We start from the raw sequence: 17,580 nt of genomic DNA, 5'->3' as shown, positions 1-17,580 counted from the left end.
GAGATCCATTCAAACTCCAACAAGATAGAGCAAATGGATTTTAATGTAACAGAGTACGAAGCTGATCAAGTTGCGGATTTCACACTGCATCCAACCTTCAAGAAACTACCTACCAGCTCTGAAGTTCTGACAGTATATCAAACAAAATATTCAAAATTACCTGAAGCTATTAAAATACCCTTTCCATATACGTATTTTTGTGATGCCAGATTTCTTCATATACTTCAAAGTGCCACATTGCAACAAAATGAATGCACAATCAGACGTGAGAATCCAGCCCAACATTAGAGTTTACAAAAACGAAAACAAGTGCTACTTGTCACACATAATTTTCTAAATTTGGAAAATAATTATTTGTCATGAAACAATGTTATTTATGTTAACAGTCAATTGATTTCATTTTTTAATGAATAAAAATAGTACACAATATAATGTCTTGGCTTTAATTTCTAATACAATAAATAAATAAAACCCACAAAAGCAGTTCTTTGGGATCTTTGATCTTCAAAAATATAAATGAAAAAAAAAAAAAAAGAATATAAACGGGTTCTAAGACTAAAATATTTGAAAACAGCTGGACTAGAAAATTCAGATTAGTGAAGACTGAATTCAGGTTTTTCTTCTCAGTCACACATTATTTGTATGTCAAGGGCCACCAGACCACTTGAAAAAGTGGCATAAAAAATGGTTTTGGAGTGAAGAAGGAATTAGTCAGTATTGTCCTATACAGTTTGGATAATTCCTCTTTGGGATTATAAATCACCCACATGGCTTTGCATGAAAATTTCACAATAAATATTCCAACTACATAAAATGTTGAAAAAGAACATTCAAAACTGGACTTTTGCTTTTAAAAATCATACCAAATAGTAATATGTCACACTGTTTTTATCAATTCTTTATTTAGGTAACAAGTTGGTTATGTTCACTGCATTGTATGAAACATCACAATATCTTACTGGAAAGGTACTATCAGTACAGGGTTGGATCAGAGTGGGCAGTATGAACAATAAACCATTTTGCATTCTTCATTCCCTATCTTTTTACAACCCCCCAAACCCAGTAAAGGGACAGATAGCTTTTAACATCATCATGTAAAGCACTTTAACTTACAAGGCTAAAATCTAAGGAATAAATAAAATATATTGTGGCAATAATTCCTTTAGACCAAAAATCAGGTGCACAATAAATCAAATGATCAGGAAAGCTGTCTGTATTCAAATGGTGTGGCTCTCCAGAAACAGCTTCAGGAAAATGTTACAGAAAATATCATGAATTCCATTTCACACAGGACCAGATGACGACTCATTTTAACTACACACAAGGGCAATTACATCCTGCTGAAACACAATTTAAACATATAGGATAATGTTTACAAAGCATCCACAACATGTAAACCATGTACAAATGGATACATTCATTGCTTCTCCTACCCCAATAGCTTCTTTTAGATAAATATTTTACTCTTCATGTTCAGCATTAATTGGATTTACTACATGCAAAACTCAAAAGAATTCAAGAATTCAAGGTTATTGTAAAAATAGAATTAAAATAATCTTCAAGTACCTTATGTGATAGCCACTCTGTACCGTGCCCAATGTTATAAAATGAAAGGTTACTGAACCCATGAAAATATCTCTGTAATATTTCCTTAGATCTAAAATAGATAATTTTAAATGTATTTATAGTCATTTCAATGTGATATTCTGAGCTTTTAAAATAACGTAAACAATTAAAAATTATACCAAATTACACACAAAACTTGTATCTTAAAAGCTGAAAAAGTAAAACTATAGAAACCCACATGTAAAACAAAAATCACAATTTACATTATAAAGGCAAATCTCATCATTTAAAAAAATTTGCAGCAGTGAGATGTCAAAGCAAATTATAAATAGCCATAAATTAACCCATTTGGTTTCAAAAGATTTTCTAGTGAGAGTTGAAGGATGTAGTAGATACATGCATAAAATTTGTGAGGGTTTATAATATTATTGCCAAATACACTTTATCTTGAAGCAGGCAACATTACAATTTGGACATTATCGGAGAACCCAGTTTGGTAATACAGGTAAAATTAGAAAAAAAAAATTAAATAACAATTAATAATAAATATATATCCTATAGTAAATTGCTCAAAGGAAATCTCAAGCCACAGAGCTGCAAAAGGCTTCCAACGTGGTGAACTGAGAAAGGAGCATCCCATACAGTTCTTTACTCTTACATGCTTATATGTTGTGTGTCTTGTCTAAAACAAAAACGAAAACGAAAACATAATGTATCTTCATAGTACAGCTAACTATATTCCCATGCACCTTGGGCACAGTTTGTTTTTTGTGGTGAAATCACTCCGTTGGTTCCTAGGGCCCAAAGTTCAATACAGGTGTAACCAGTATGCCTGAGGTTGGCGAAAAATACTGCAGTACAGGCAATGCTACAAGTGGCAATTATCAGAAAACACAAATATGAACAAATGGTGGGAAATGCTAATGATTTTCTGCTCATATCACAAAACGGCGGGAATCCACAAGAATATGTTTCCCTTGTATTGAAGCAAATTGTGATTAAAAGTTTTTTTCCCCCAATTTTCAGAATCAAAAGCATTTTAGAAGGTTTATAAGGCTACCATGGGTCTTCTAGATCTCCAGCACCCTACAGGAAGAGAAAAGGAAGAATATTATTATTATTTACCTACACCACTTCCGGGTTGGATTGAATTTCAAAAGAAAACAAAATTAGATGAACAAATTACCTTCCTTTGTTTGAAAAGGCACTTTTACAGAGAGCTGTGTGCAGTGTATACCTTGTGTACACACATGGGTCTATCTACTACAGATAGGTAACTGGTTGGGTTTTTTCCTCCCCTCTCCACCAAATGCCTTCCTCTTTCACAAACCACTTAAAAACATTCTGGCATTGGAAAAACAGATCAAAACATCAGCTACGTTCGAAGATCCAAAGTTTCGCCTTAGCGCACGTTAAGCAATTTTAGATACGTGACAAATATAAACACGAAGGAGAAAAGTTAATGTTCTACACCCACAAAATAATTTAGCTGTAAAAAAAAATTTCCCCATGTGACTCCCGCATCTTAAAAACCTATTTTTAACAACAACAACAAAAAACTCATATCTGCCACTATGTAAAACATCCTGTGATTCTTGCCTTTGTTAAGAGCTGATGAATATTTACAGCAAAGATCACAGTCTTGCAATCTTTAAAACGCTCATCATGGCAATTTTCCGACATGTCTATGTGTGTCCATACTGTCCAAAGATTAGTATCACAAAAGATTTTGTATCACAAAAAGGGGATAAGAAGCAGAATGGATTTGAGTAAGCAAGACTTTTCAAAATGTTTTCTTTTAGTTACTGAAAAAAGCCAAGCCGAAAGTTTTCTAAATGGTATATAAATACAAATGAATTTCTAATGGGCATTTTTCCAATATACCAAACCTGGTTGTTAAAAAAATTTTTTGTTTTGATTTAAAAATAAGTACAACATGCATAGATTATTCCACATCACATGCTTTATTTGGACTTGAACACTTATAATTTCATTCTAAACACTTGGTTGACATACATTTTGATGTATGTAGTTAGGCTATACAGAATGTACAAACCAAAGCTGTATCAATAATACATAGATTTTTCAAAAAATAGGTTTCAATAAAGAATACAGAGAAAGGAAAAATAACCACATATGCAATAGCTCAGAACTTCTAAAAATAAAACTACAGAGATGTAAAATATAAACAAGTCAAAGAACACACAAATCATCATCTTTGGAAAAAAAAAAAAAAAAAGTACAGGCCAGCATCTGCCATTCTTTGAGGAACTGAAATTACTAAAGAAAACACAAATTTATTACAAAGCTAACGATGAGTGTTCTAGTATGTAAAATAATGTGAAGCAATATAATTCTACATTAACAAGTTTTTCCACAATATAATGTAATCTCGCTTATCAGTAATCTCTAATCCTGTCTAGTATAACTTTAACTATTGATTTGAATAACTAGTAGCCTCATTCTGGCATACAATAGGAAATGACATATAACTTTATTAAATTCAAAGTTCTAGAAATAGTCCACTTTAAACTGATAAAAGTGTATGCAAAGGCCTTCTTTAAAAAACAAGGCTATATGAATGTAATAAAACTAGTTGACCAAGGGTTCAAATAACAAAACGGTTCTACAAATGCATACATTACACTTCCTAAGTAAAAACCATCAAATCAAAGATCACAAAAATATTACCACGGAGTCAGGTCACATGGGTTTACCACTCATCTTTGTCCCTGCATCTTCATTATAGCTGTCTAATTCAGCAAGATCACTTTTTGATTCAGTATGGCCTTCCTGCATTGTCACTGGGCTTCCAGCATCACTGTTCGAAGAAGGAGCTGTGGCAGCTTGGTCAGCCGGGCTTTCTTCTCCCTCTACTTTAGCTAGCCTGTAACTAGTCAGCATCTCCTCCAGAAGTTGTCGGTAGTTTCCCCTATGATTAATTCTCATTTGCCTGAGAGCTTCCACCAATTTTCCCTGTGATCCACTTTCCTCTGCTTCCTCGGAGGCCTTTTTTTAAGATTCAAGACCCCAGTGTCAGTAGACAAACTAGGATATCACATGTATATCATAACATATCACAGCAAAGCACTCATTTCTCTACCACGAGTAATATAGGCTAAGCACGAGAACAGTTCATTAGATACGTATCAAGTCTTACTTGTGTCAATAAAAACTTCCAATGGAAATATCAAGTCGATTTTAGCAAATTACCATTAACTAGTTTACATCTTATTCCACACTGTCATTTGAAGCTCCATCTGAAATTTACTCCGCTATTGGAATTCAACAGCAACACAAGCATTCCTAAAACTGACTTACTTATAAAAGAAAAACCAGTAATTGGCTATAATGGTTTAGTACAAAAGGAAATTAGTGTTTAAAGCAATAGGAAAGGACAGAAAAGCAGGCCATTAGAACATTAGTTTCTTCATCACTTCTGCAAAATGACAGGTAGGAAAGGAGACACAAAACGTAAAACTATAAATTTAGACTGGATTTTGGGGAAATTTTAACGCTTCTGTGGATAAGAATTTTATTTCCTGTTTGTACTTAAATACTTCAATTAAAACATTTCTAGATAAAAATAAACGAGTTATTTTAAACATGATAATAAGATATGAATAGGAAACTACTCACTCCTTTCCTATTTTATTAAATTTTGGAAAACTTACAGGTTTCTACAATAGCAGCTGCTTAATCTCGTTAGCTGAACACGCTCTCACATCAAAGCTGATCACAGTTAAGCTGACAGTCTAAAAGGAAGAACCTTACATCATGTGCCTCCTGATGTGATGCATTAGGGAGTGTAGGGCCATGTCCTGTGTGTTCTTGCCAAACATGTTTAATACAAATCTAATAAAGCGAGTTCCCAATTTACGGGAAAACAGGGAATAGAGGACTGAGTTAAAGGACACAAGAAAACAATCACATGATCCAGAATGTAGGACATGCTATACAAAGCTGGCTCAGGCCCTTCTTTTTCAGTGGCAAGGGAAAAAAGAAAGTGGGGGCTTGGTTACAGACTCCATTAATATGCTTGACTGATACCGTAACAGCCTGATTAGACCATCGTTTAAAATAACTACTGTAACAGGCATTCTAGGGACAACTGGGAAAATCCGGAATTGGCACTAGATGATAATCTTTATCTTATTAGGTATGATAATAGTATTATGGTTATAATACTAGAGTTATGGTTGGAAAGATGTCCTCATTTTTTTCTTTTTTTAAAACTAAGCTCTATGCCCAATGTAGGGCTTTAAGTCACGACCCCAAGATCAGGAGTTGAATTCTCTATCAACTGAGCCAGCCGGGCACCCAAAATGTCCTCATTTTTAAGAGCTTCATGCCAAAATATGCCAAGATGATGTCTGCAATGTACTGTTAAAAGGTTCGTGAAAGAAAGGGGGAAAAAATACACACACACACACACACACACACACACACACACACACACACACACAGATAAAGCCAATATGGTAAAATGTTTACAGTTGTTGAATCAAGGTAGAAGGTGTGTAGGTGTCCATTGTGATCATTTCAATTCTCCATATTTGGGAGTTTTTATCATAAACTGTTGGGAAAATCAGGGCGCCTGGCTGGCTCAGTTGGTTAAGCGCCCGACTTCGGCTCAGGTCATGATCTCAACAGTTCATGAGTTCGAGCCCCACATTGGGCTCTGTGCTGACAGCTCAGAGCTTGGAGCTTGTTTTGGATTCTGTCTCTCTCTCTCTCAAAAATAAATAAACCTTTAAAAAAAGTTGGGAAAAAAAACTCTAAAAAAATGGTTACTGATCTAGATGATCTGACATAAACTTTTAACCATCTCTGGAAACTGATACTCTACAATTCTGCAACAAAGAAACAAAGATATGCTGATATAACCACATAATAAATAGCAGCGCTTATTAGAAAAACGAAGAGCACCTGAATGCTTTGGGGGGAAAAAAAAGTGCCCTTGTGGCAAAAAGCAAGAGATGATACTGTGCATCGTGTATGTTTTATGTGTATGTATATGTCTATTATCTGTTCATTTTAGGATGTTATATGTAAAGTGCCTGGGAAGACAGGAAATACAGCAATATACAAGTGATGGTATTGGATAGTGAAGTTATAGATGCTTTATTTTCTTTGAATTCTCCAATTTTCTACCTCAGGTAGGTTAACTGTCAAATAACTTTTAATTTTTTTTTCCTTTTTAAAATGTTTTTATTTATTTAAGTGATCTCTACACACAACATGGGGGCTTGAAGTCACGACCCAAGGGTCAAGAGTCGCGTACTCTTCCAACTGAGCCAGCCAGGTGCCCCAAATAACTTTTGTTTTTCTTAACTTGCAAAATTTACCGGGTGGAGAAAACATAATAAAATGTGCTCTGTTAAGATTTTTCTTATTTTTTCTCCCTTACCTTTCCTTATGTGCTAAATAAACATGTTTCCCTATATAAAGTTTCTCATTTGAATCTATTCAGGGAAGGTTAAGAAGGAACAACTGGGTGAATGCTTGCTAATCATAAACCTTATTGGTCTTTAATCAAGTTTTCCAAAAGGCAATTTTCTCCTTGATAGTATATCACAAAGAACTTTCAATAGAGGGCATAAGAATCTCCCCACCTCACCCCCCTGATCCAAAAAAACTGAACTCCCTTTTTATAAATAAATTAAATTAAATTAAATTAAATTAAATTAAATTAAATTAAATTTAAAAAAAAAAAACCTTCTAGGGCATTGAAACAAATTCTGAACTGATGATCAACCCTAATTTCGTACCAGGACTGCCTGTGGAGCTTTTCAAATTATATACATACTGAAGTTTTAAGCAAATGATATTCACACTCATTGGGTTGGGGTGGGTGAGTTTTTTTAACTTTTTTTTTTTTTAAAAGCTTTATTTATTTAAGTACTCTCTACACCCAATGTGGGGCTCAAACTCACGGCCCAAGACCAAGAGCTTCACGCTTCTAGCCTGCCAGGCGCCCCCTCCTAAAGTTCAAACACATATTTAGATTCACTGGGGGGGGGTGAGTTTTTTAAAGCCTGCCAGGCGATTCTGATACACAGAACCTGTGATATAGACTCTTCTTACTGGAACTTATTGATGAAAATGTTATGTTAGTTGCATTTCAATTTTGGTGGGTTCAAAAGATACAGCACCTCTTGCTCTCCAACTGACACCTGTTACTACAGCAAGCGTCTACTATGTCTCTGTGGATTCTGTAGGAGTGCTAGCTGGGGAGGAGTAGCTGCTTTCAAAAAAAAAAAAAAAAAAAAAATTAAAACCAAACTTGTAAGTTAAATTGGGATGGATTTACAATGGCTGCCATCACAGAGCCACTGAACTGAAAAGAACTTGAGCTAATGACCACATTTAAAAGTCATTTTATCTCAAGACAAATTACATTTCCCTACTGTGCTCGATAAAGATAGATGGATGAGACCTCTTACCCAGCCATTTCATTGGACTCTTCACAATACTGTTTCGCAACTCTCTTATGGATTTTCATTAATATTAGAAAAGGAACCTACTGTTTGGCTGTACTTTTTTTTTTTTTTTTACCTGAACTCATATATACATTACATCACGATTACACATCTATTACAGCCATCAGTTCCACCTTGCAACTGTTAATAAGTCTTTCCAATTAGATTGTAAGCTCTCTGAGGTAAAGAGAATTTCATATTCCTTTCTGTAATTAATGTCTGTACTTGGAACTTTATGCATATCATCTCATTTAATCCTCATAGGTACCCTACCTAATAGGTACTGCAGCCCTTATTTTTATAAGTGAGGAAATTTATAAGCTCAGCGAGACCGAAGTTATTTATCAGAGTGAGAATGCTAGTTAAGTGACACAGTTCAGATTGTATACAGGTATAATTAGCACCAATGTCCTCCTGCATGTTCTTTTGAATACATGATGGTAACCATTTTTGCGTAGCAAATGCCCCATATAAACAGACACTCACTAAAGAAATATTGCTTAAAATTATTGTAGAAGTGGGCCACAAATTATTTCATAGTCAAGTCTACAATGTATTTCCTTGATACAGAGAGACTAATGATATTATAGGACGAAAAAATTCTATTAGATGGGATGGTTTAAAAGTACTCTGCAAACTAAATTAAAGGCAATTATGGAGATGAGAATATAGAACTTTACCCTCTGTTTTCATTTTCAAGGTTTCACTGTCATCTAGACAAACACAGTTTAAAAGAATCAAATCTCTCACGAAAATACTGCTTTCTCCCAAATAAGACACTGGAATATAGACAGTGAACAGAAGGGGGAAATTTTTAAGCACATTTAGAAGATAAACTTTAACTAGCTAGTATTTATTTGCAGCATTTGTTAATGCAGTTGCCATAAGCAAAATTCTTCAAACGACTAGCTAAAACAATGGAGAAAAAAGCAAAGAATAAATATTTACTGTGTTTTTGGTACAGTCCTACCCTCTGCTTCTCAGCTAAAAATAACTTTTAGAGCTAAAAATTCTCAACTATGAGTTCGTGAGATAAAATTAACAACGACTAAGGAAGAATCTAATTAGCTGTTATCTGCAAGGATTATGTAAAATTTAATGAATCTGAAATTATTTTAAAGAGTCATTTAAATGATCAAGACCACACAGCTTAGAGAAACAGTATGTCGTACCATCTTTAAAAATAGACTAAAGTTTGGCATATTTTCAAACAGTATAGATCTTCTCCATAAATATGTTCTGAGAAGTAAAAAAGAAAACAATTTACCAGAAGACGTAAGGTGTAAAGGTGTAAAGGTGTAAAGACAATGGTTCTGGGAATCCCCATGCCTTAGACTGAAATTCTGGCTGTATCATTTATTTAGCTTTGCAACCTAGGCTAACTACTTCCTCTCCCTGACTCTCAGGCTTACCTGTAAAAGAAGGGTGTTGAGGATATCACCTATGACTTTATACATATCCAACAACTGGACAGCTACAAGTCCCCCCTTTGCCCTTGGAAAATCATCAACCTATATGGCTACTTGATCAGTAATATACTAATTAAAAAGCATTTTAAGTATTCTTTGAGGGAAGAACTTAACATTTTTCCATGGAAAATATAAAACTCTATACATGTACTTTCATACAAATTAGCAACCTCAGATTATTTTTTTTAAATATATGACTTAAGGATAGTCTGAAGCAAACACCTAGAAATTAATAAATAGAAATGGCTCTTATTTAGCAAGTATTTACTGAGTTCTCACCACATGCCAGGCACTGTTGTAGGTGCCGGGACTATAGCCATAAAGAAATCAGATGAAGTCACAGATCTCGCAGAATTTCTACCTCTAGTTATAAGACGCAACCTAGCTTTTTTTTTTTTTTTTTTTTTAAGATTAGAACCTAAACCAATGAAATAGCTTATTTTTTTACTAATCTACATACCCAGTGTGGGCCTTGAACTCATGACCCCAAGATCAGGAGTCACATGCTCCATCTAGTGAGCCAGCCAGGCACCCCAACCTAGCATTTTGGAAGAAGAAAAAAGCCATGATCTCAGAGCCCTGCCTAAGGTAAGAACAGTTTAGAGCAAAATGCAGTTTTACTTTTTCTGGTCCTCTAGGTGATTGTTCTTTTGGGGTCACAGACGCCTTTGAGGAACTGATGAAAACTGCAGACATACTATACTTCTCGTTAAAAACTGCGTATGTACACACATAAACACATTTTCAAAAACTTTCTGGGGATTCACAGACCACCGAAGAATTCCTGCTGGACTCTTCCAAAGATTTTACTAGGTGGGAAAATGTCAATACTGCTTGCATTAAGAAGTCTTAACATACTCCAACAGGTTGAACTAAGAAACAAATTTAGTAGACAACTTCAGAAGACTCCTCTCAATAATGAACTTTCTGAATATGTTTTAAATGTTTTAATTTCTGACTTACATTCCACTGGGCCTTCTGAAATACATTATCCACAAGATTTTCTTTTCATATAAGAAAAATAAATGAATCCTTATTTCCATAAGTAATCCCCAAATTACTTATAGGCATTTACAGCCAGATAATTCTATCTCTGATATGAAGCAGACATTTTAGGATTAACTCGAACTAACTCTGACTAGCATTCTTTTTTATTTTTTAATTTTTTAAATGTTTATTTATTTTTGAGAGAGAGAGACAGAGACAGACAGACAGACAGAACATGAGCAGGAGAGGGGCAGAGAGAGAGGGAGACACAGAATCCGAAGCAGGGTCCAGGCTCTGAGCTGTCAGCACAGAGCCCAACACGGGGCTCGAACCCACGAGCTGTGAGATCATGACCTGAGCCGAAGTCGGACATTTAACCAACTGAGCCACCCAGGTGTCCCCCTCATTTTTTAAAATGTCTGAACAAAATTTTTATTTTTGTTACTTAAAAAACCCCCAATTTTTATAAAATGTCCCACCTGGCTCCTCTTCTGTATTTCCACCACTCTGCTGTCTTTCCCATTCTGTAAACTAACCCTGGGCTCCTGCCACTGTACTTCGGCAACATCTTCCACATGGCACACATCTAACTAAGTTAAGAAGCACTTATGGAGCACGTCCGTGCCTCACTCACTGCTACAGTAGCTTAAAAAGTAAAAACTTAAACACCTATAATGACTTCATTTTTTTTCTGCTTCTTTGTGTTCTTTTATTACATTACTGCTACTAGTGATGATGGGTCAACATTTTTCTAAGGTCATGATTATTCTGAAAGGGCAAAGTGGTATTTCCCAAAAGAGGGCTCTGGACTGCAAAAGTTACTTTTTATAGTAAACAGGGAAGTTTCTCTAATCCGCATATCTGTCTGATAATGAGTTTACGCTTATCATCTGATCTCTGCAATTATTTCGCTACTTGACTGCCAGCATCTCTTTAATCTAATGCTGCACATGTTTCTAACAGATTAAAATACCAGAGATATTCCTTTGGGTCTATCATTCTTATGCTCCAAACAGATGGTGGCTCCTCTCTGTAAAATATAAAGTTCAAAAGGCCTCTCCAGGAGCGCCTGGGTGGCTCAGTCAGATAAGCGTCTGACTCTTGATTTCAGCCCAGATCGTGATCTCACGGTTGTTGAGATCAAGCCTGCACTGGGCTCTGCACTGACAGCACAGAGCCTGCTTGGGATTCTTTCTCACCCCTTCCTCCCGCCCCTCTCTCAAAACAAATAAATAAACTTAGGGAAAAAAAAGGGGGGGGGCACTCCAGTCTCTCCAAAAGTACTTCTGGCATCCTAAGTTCTTTTTTTTTTTCCAAATGGTCATTGGTTTTTGAGAGAGAGAGAGAACAAGCAGGAGAGGGACTGGGGAGGGGCAGGAGGGACAGAGGATCTGAAGTCGGCTCTGTGCTGACAGCAAAGAGCCCGATGTGGGGCTCCAACTCATGAACCATGAGATCGTGACCTGAGCCGAAGTCAGACACTCAACCAACTGAGCCAGCCAGGCGCCCCACATCCTATTTTTTTTTTTAACCACAGCAGCTCTATGCTCTGGACAAAATGAGGTCCTTTCTTCAAAGACTGGCTTATACTTTGTTCTTGCCTCTCCCGTCCACTTGAACTACCATCCTCCTCATTTCATTTGTCATTCTCATCATTCTTCAAATCCCCTCTTATTTGTAATTCGGACTTGCCAGGCAATCAGCGTACAGGTCACATGGAAATGAATCACATTCCCTATTCTGTCACTTCTTTCTGTTCTTTACCAAATGATGTGAAACACTGTATTCTTTAACTTGTGTGTTTATGTGGACACGGCAAGCTGCAATGACAGGAGAGATGGAACCATGCCTCATGTTCTGTAGTCTCCCCGCTGTATCACTTCACCTCAGGGTAGACTGTCCGTGTGTCATCTGCTGATGTTACTAGAAAGCTTATGCATCTCCTAACTTATACACAGTCATAGAATACTCATATGCAAGGCCAGTTTTTTATCCTGAGAATTTCTCTTCAGTTTCATGGCTCTGTTTTTTATTCATTCACTGTTTATTGAGCTGTGTATAAGTATTTTCTATTTTTTAAAAAAGTTTAAAACATTAACCCCAATGTTAATTTAGGGTTCTGAGGCATTTTAAAAATCGTATCTGGAGTAAAAGTAGCCAACTTTTTTGAGGGACAAAGAAATTTGGCAAGGCATAATGAAATAATTTTTTTTAAGTAGGCTCCACCCCCAACATGGAGCTTGAACTCATGACCCTGAGATCAAGAGTTGCGTGCTCTATCTAGACTGAGCCAGCCAGGTACCCCAAAATTATTTTCTAAGATTACACACCGGGGTTACATTTTCACACACATGAAGAAACAGGAGCACTTAGACAGCTAGTAATGAATCAGTAACTACCTTTTGAGGGTTTATTTCCCCTAACCATAGTACTGGATGCTGTGTGGAACCTATAATCTAGCTGAAGAGACCAGCCTGTCTTCACTCCACCACCCACTTACGACGAACTTTTCAGTCATGGCCACCCCAACTTCTGTCCTCATTTGTTTGATTTAGAGTTCTCAAAGGTATCACATGACGTTTTTAAATTAATTTCATAGCTTTAGATACAATTCTTAACACTCTGAGGTACCGAACACCAAAGAAAGACTCAGGACCACTGCTCTAGACCAAGATATAAATCCTGTTATTAGCAGTATACAGTGTCACTTATATTCAACTCACTACAATGTATTAATTGTAAAATGTTCCTTTTTGCAAGGACACTTTTATTGTTTAGAAAAAAAAAAACCAAGAGGATTTTGCTGCACAAAAAGGAATACAGTGCAATTGAGAGGATACCAGTGGCTGACGTCTCTCTCAAGACCTGTCACCAGGAGCTGGAGACTTGGAGGGTGAGTCTATTTCTTCTCAATGAGTTTCATTACTAACTTGGGCTCCCTTAAATCTTTCAAGCATAAGTGTTAAAAATTAAGTTATTCATTTACAGATGTCCGAAAACTTCAAAACCCTACGAGAAAATACTTATTTGAATTACTGACTTTGAAATACAGGACAATTAAAAAAAAAAGAAGAACAAGAAGAAGGAGGAGGAGGAGGAGGAGGGAGGAGGGGGACAAGGAGGAGGAGAAGGAGGCACTGTTTTGTCTTCTGGCACTAGTACCAAGATAAAAACAGTACAGAGACGCGGCTGACAGCACATCAACAGCAGTAAGGAAGGTAAAGTGACAGAGTTCTGCTCTGAGGAAGCACAGCAGAGAACAGCAAAAATGGTTATCTCAGCTCAACACACATGCCTATAGCGGCAATGCTAAGGTTAGAAAGAAATTATCCTTAGGTGTTCAACTGGGCACACAGGGGCACTGAGAGTCAGGTCTTTAAAAGAATAGCTCATTTTCTCTATCACCACGTTCTAGTGATGGTAGCAGCCTGCTGAAGGAGAAACTGAGATACTTCAAAGCACATTCTTCGCCTCAAAATTAAGATTTAAGGGAGAGGGAGAAGGAAAGGCAGACACACAGGGAGGAAGTAAGTACAGCCCAACAAAAAGGTACTCGGTGCCCGTTAAGTGGCAAGTCTATCTACAGAACAGAACTGTATCTCTACTTCCATTTCTATACATTCCCTTAAACTTTAACTGACTCCTTAACATGAAAAGTACTAATACTTTATTACAGATTTCATTATGTGAAAGTATTATATCTAGTATTTACATTATAAAATTATTTAAAATGCTTAAGAAACGAAATAAAACTTACCCCATCACTTTCTCTATGTGGATTCAGCCTACTATAAACAGCTTCAATAACATTGCGCCTAAAAAAAATTACGCTTCAGGTTTATTAAAATTGCATACAATTACTAAGCTTGAGTATTTAAAATAAGGCTTCATCTGGACCGTTCTCAAAAATTAATTGCCACACTTAAACACTTGCCAAGAACATAGTTTCTATATCTCACTCATAATCTGATCCAGCACAACCCCAAATTTGTTCTCATTTATCAAGGAAATAGGACCTTCACCTTCAAAGCACATGATAAATAATTCCCTTAAAAAAAAATCCCTTTTGGATGAAATTTTAAAGTTCTTCTCTAGTAAAAGAACCGTCAACTCATTTCATTTTTAGATAACTGATATACTTCTTGCCCAAAATTAATTACTAATTATAAATGAACTCAAAATTAGTTCTTTTTGTTCTACTTACTTGCCAGCAAGACCTCCCCCAGGAGGCAAATTTGGGATATTTTCTGCAGACAAGATGCGCATGACATGGGCAAGATCAGGCATTCCTTCCTCACCAGACTTCTCCATAATTTCTGCAAGTTTTTAAAAAGAGTTCCTAAATTAATGTGGTAAGTCCGGATTCACAGAGTGAAACGAGGGGTACTATTTGGTAGTATCAATTTTCAAATGTAAAAAAAGCAAACATTATCTTACTATCACACGAGGAACAAAAAAAGTTAATATAAAAAGTTAGGTGCATACATAAAAGCAAAAACTGAAACAAAGGAAACGTTCTATGATACAGCAATAGTGGAGAAATTTTTGGTATAAGCCGAGTGAAATGGTTTATAATCACTAAAAATGATCCCTGTTAGTACAGTTATGTGGAAAAGCATATACATCTGATCTGATTTTATATAAAAATACAAAAGTTATTAAGACTATAATTATAAAAAAAAAGCGATGGATAAGGATTGTAAGGAAAAGGAGAAAAAACAGAAATCACTTTATAAGATTGTTCATTTTTAATCAAAGAATAGCTGACGTATTATATTTGTTTCAGGTGTACATAGTGATCCGACAATTATATACATTACTAAATGCTCGCCACGGTAAGCGTAGTCTCCATACGTCAGTGCAATATTACTGACTGTATTCCCTATGCTGTACTTTTCAGCCCTGTGACTTGATAACTGGAAGTCTGTAGTTCTTAATCCCCTTCACCTAGTTCGCCTATCCTTCCTCTGGCAACCACCAGTGTGCTCCTCATATCCAGGAGTCTTTCTGTTTTGTTTTCTAGATTCCACATAGAAATGAAATCATAAGGTATTTACCTTTCTCGGTCTTATTTCATTTAGCATAATACTTTCTAGGTCCATCCATGTCGTTTTATAAGGTTTTTGATACCTAAGTAGTAATGTTCCACAACAATTTAAAGAAAGGAAAATGAGTCACAGAACTTGCTGAAGCTTAGAACAAAGTAAAACATTTACATGTTCCGTTTACATTTACAATTTATGGAAAACAGGTATTTAGTACATGATTATTTGGCCAGTATTAAGATATAAACTCCTTGGGGCTCCTGGGTGGCTCGGTCAGTTGGGCGTCCAACTTGGGCTCGGGTCATGATCTCACGGTTCATGGGTTCGAGCCCCGCACTGGGCTCTGTGCTGACAGCTCAGAGCCTGGAGCCTGCTTCAGTTTCTGTGTCTCCCTCTCTCTCCACCCTTCCCCCACTCACACCCTGTCTCTTTCTCTCTCAAAAATAAATAAACATTAAAAAAATTTAAAAAGAATGATATGAACTCCTCAAAAATCAGACACTGCCCACTGACTTGAAGTTAACAAAAAAGCAGTATCCTTGGCGGTCACCACGCCTCACCAGGCCCTCACCATAACCTTAACTTTCACCACTCCCATTCGACTCTGCCCCTGACCCTTTTATTCCCACAGGCTCCGTTCAGAGCAGCCTTCTCCTGCTTCTAGATCTTCACATGTACTTCTACGCTCTTTCTGCCAGTCCGACCAACCTATTTTGCATAGTTCATTCACACTCATTCTTCAGGTTTCAACTTCTTATGTCACTTTCTCAAATGCGTCTCTGACCTAAGCCTGGAGCAGGTGCACCGCTGCACACTTCCACTGCATATGATAGCTAATGTGTCATAAGACTGCAAGCTTCTTGGAGGCAGGACTGTAATTCTCCTGCCTTATACTTGCATCTCTATAGCACAGGATTTCTCAGCCTTAGCACTACTGACATATTGGACCAGACAAAAAAAATGTTTAATGTTTATTTCTGAGAGAGAGAGAGAGAGAGAGAGAGAGAGAGAGAGAGAGAAAGAGAGAAGCACAAGTGGAGGAGGGGCAGAGAGAGACACACACACAGAATCCGAAGCAGGCTGCAGGCTCCAAGCTGTCGGCACCATGCCCCACAAGGGGCTCAAACTCACAAACTGTGAGATCATGACCCGAGACGAAGCTGGATGCTTAAGCAACTGAGCCATCCAGGAGCCCTGGACTAGACAAATTTTTGTTGTAGAGGCTGTCTGTGTACTGCAAAATGTTAAGCAACATCCCCGGCCTCTACTCCATACTAGAGGTTGGCGACACCCTCTCAGTTATGACATCAAAAAGGTCTCCAGACATTGCCACGAGAGAGAGAGAGAGAGAGAGAGAGAGAGACAGCCAGACAGAGACAGAGAGAGAAGACTGGGTATGTTACAGAAAGTATATATAGAGAGAAGTCAAATGAATTATAATGTAAACAAGATGGGGAATCTAAGTAAAAGGTACTACATGTACATGGGAGCTCTCCTGATTTTTTTTCAACTCTTCTATAAATTTAAAATTACTGCAAAATAAAAGATTAAAAAAATAAGTACAGTTGACCCTTGAATGACTCAGGTTTGAACTGCATGGGGCCATTCATGTATAGATTGTTTTCCAATACAGTACACTACTGTAAGTGTATTTTCTCCTTATGATTTTCTTAACACTTTCTTTCCTCTAGCTTACTTTGAATACGTGTTAATAGACTGTCTATGTCATCAGTGAGGTTTCCAGTCAATTAAGTTTCAGGGGAGCAAAAACTTATGTGTGCATTTTTAACTTATGGGGAGTGCTGGGAAAAGAGGTGGGGGTGGTGGTGTGTTTGTACCCCCAACCCCCATGCTGATCAAGGGTCAATTGTAAAATCAATGATCTCTCACAACACCAATGCTAACTCTAATCGGGAAGATAAAAACCTACAGTAATGAATTCCTATGATTAACTTGGTAGGAGGGAATTAGTATTAGTGGAATTATAGCACTTGATGTTCATGATAACCCTGGAGGCAAATTTCACTGGAC

General features: G+C 36.7%; 1 protein-coding gene across 8 annotated transcripts in view; it reads right to left on the bottom strand.

Annotated features, from left to right (window-relative positions):
- The window catches only part of PPM1B (protein phosphatase, Mg2+/Mn2+ dependent 1B), a 95,200-nt gene that overhangs the window by 11,661 nt on the left and 65,959 nt on the right, over nt 1-17,580 (bottom strand). For 4 of the 8 annotated variants that reach the window (XM_042981296.1, XM_042981302.1, XM_042981297.1 and 1 more), the window contains exons 4-6: nt 14,709-14,820; nt 14,262-14,319; nt 3,508-4,575 (exon numbers count right to left, since the gene is read on the bottom strand). In XM_042981296.1, coding sequence (XP_042837230.1) covers nt 4,270-4,575; nt 14,262-14,319; nt 14,709-14,820 — 476 coding nt within the window. In that variant the 3' untranslated portion in view covers nt 3,508-4,269. Of the gene's footprint in view, nt 1-883; nt 2,653-3,507; nt 4,576-14,261; nt 14,320-14,708; nt 14,821-15,572; nt 15,635-16,279; nt 16,370-17,580 lie in introns of those variants that run through there. The other 4 variants (XM_042981299.1, XM_042981298.1, XM_042981300.1 and 1 more) reach the window with 4 other exon arrangements.

The sequence above is a fragment of the Panthera tigris genome, chromosome A3 (genome assembly GCF_018350195.1).
Source record: "Panthera tigris isolate Pti1 chromosome A3, P.tigris_Pti1_mat1.1, whole genome shotgun sequence".
NCBI classification, from domain to species: domain Eukaryota; kingdom Metazoa; phylum Chordata; class Mammalia; order Carnivora; family Felidae; genus Panthera; species Panthera tigris.
Note: the sequence above shows the minus strand (reverse complement) of the source record. Positions and strands in the feature narration are given on the sequence as shown.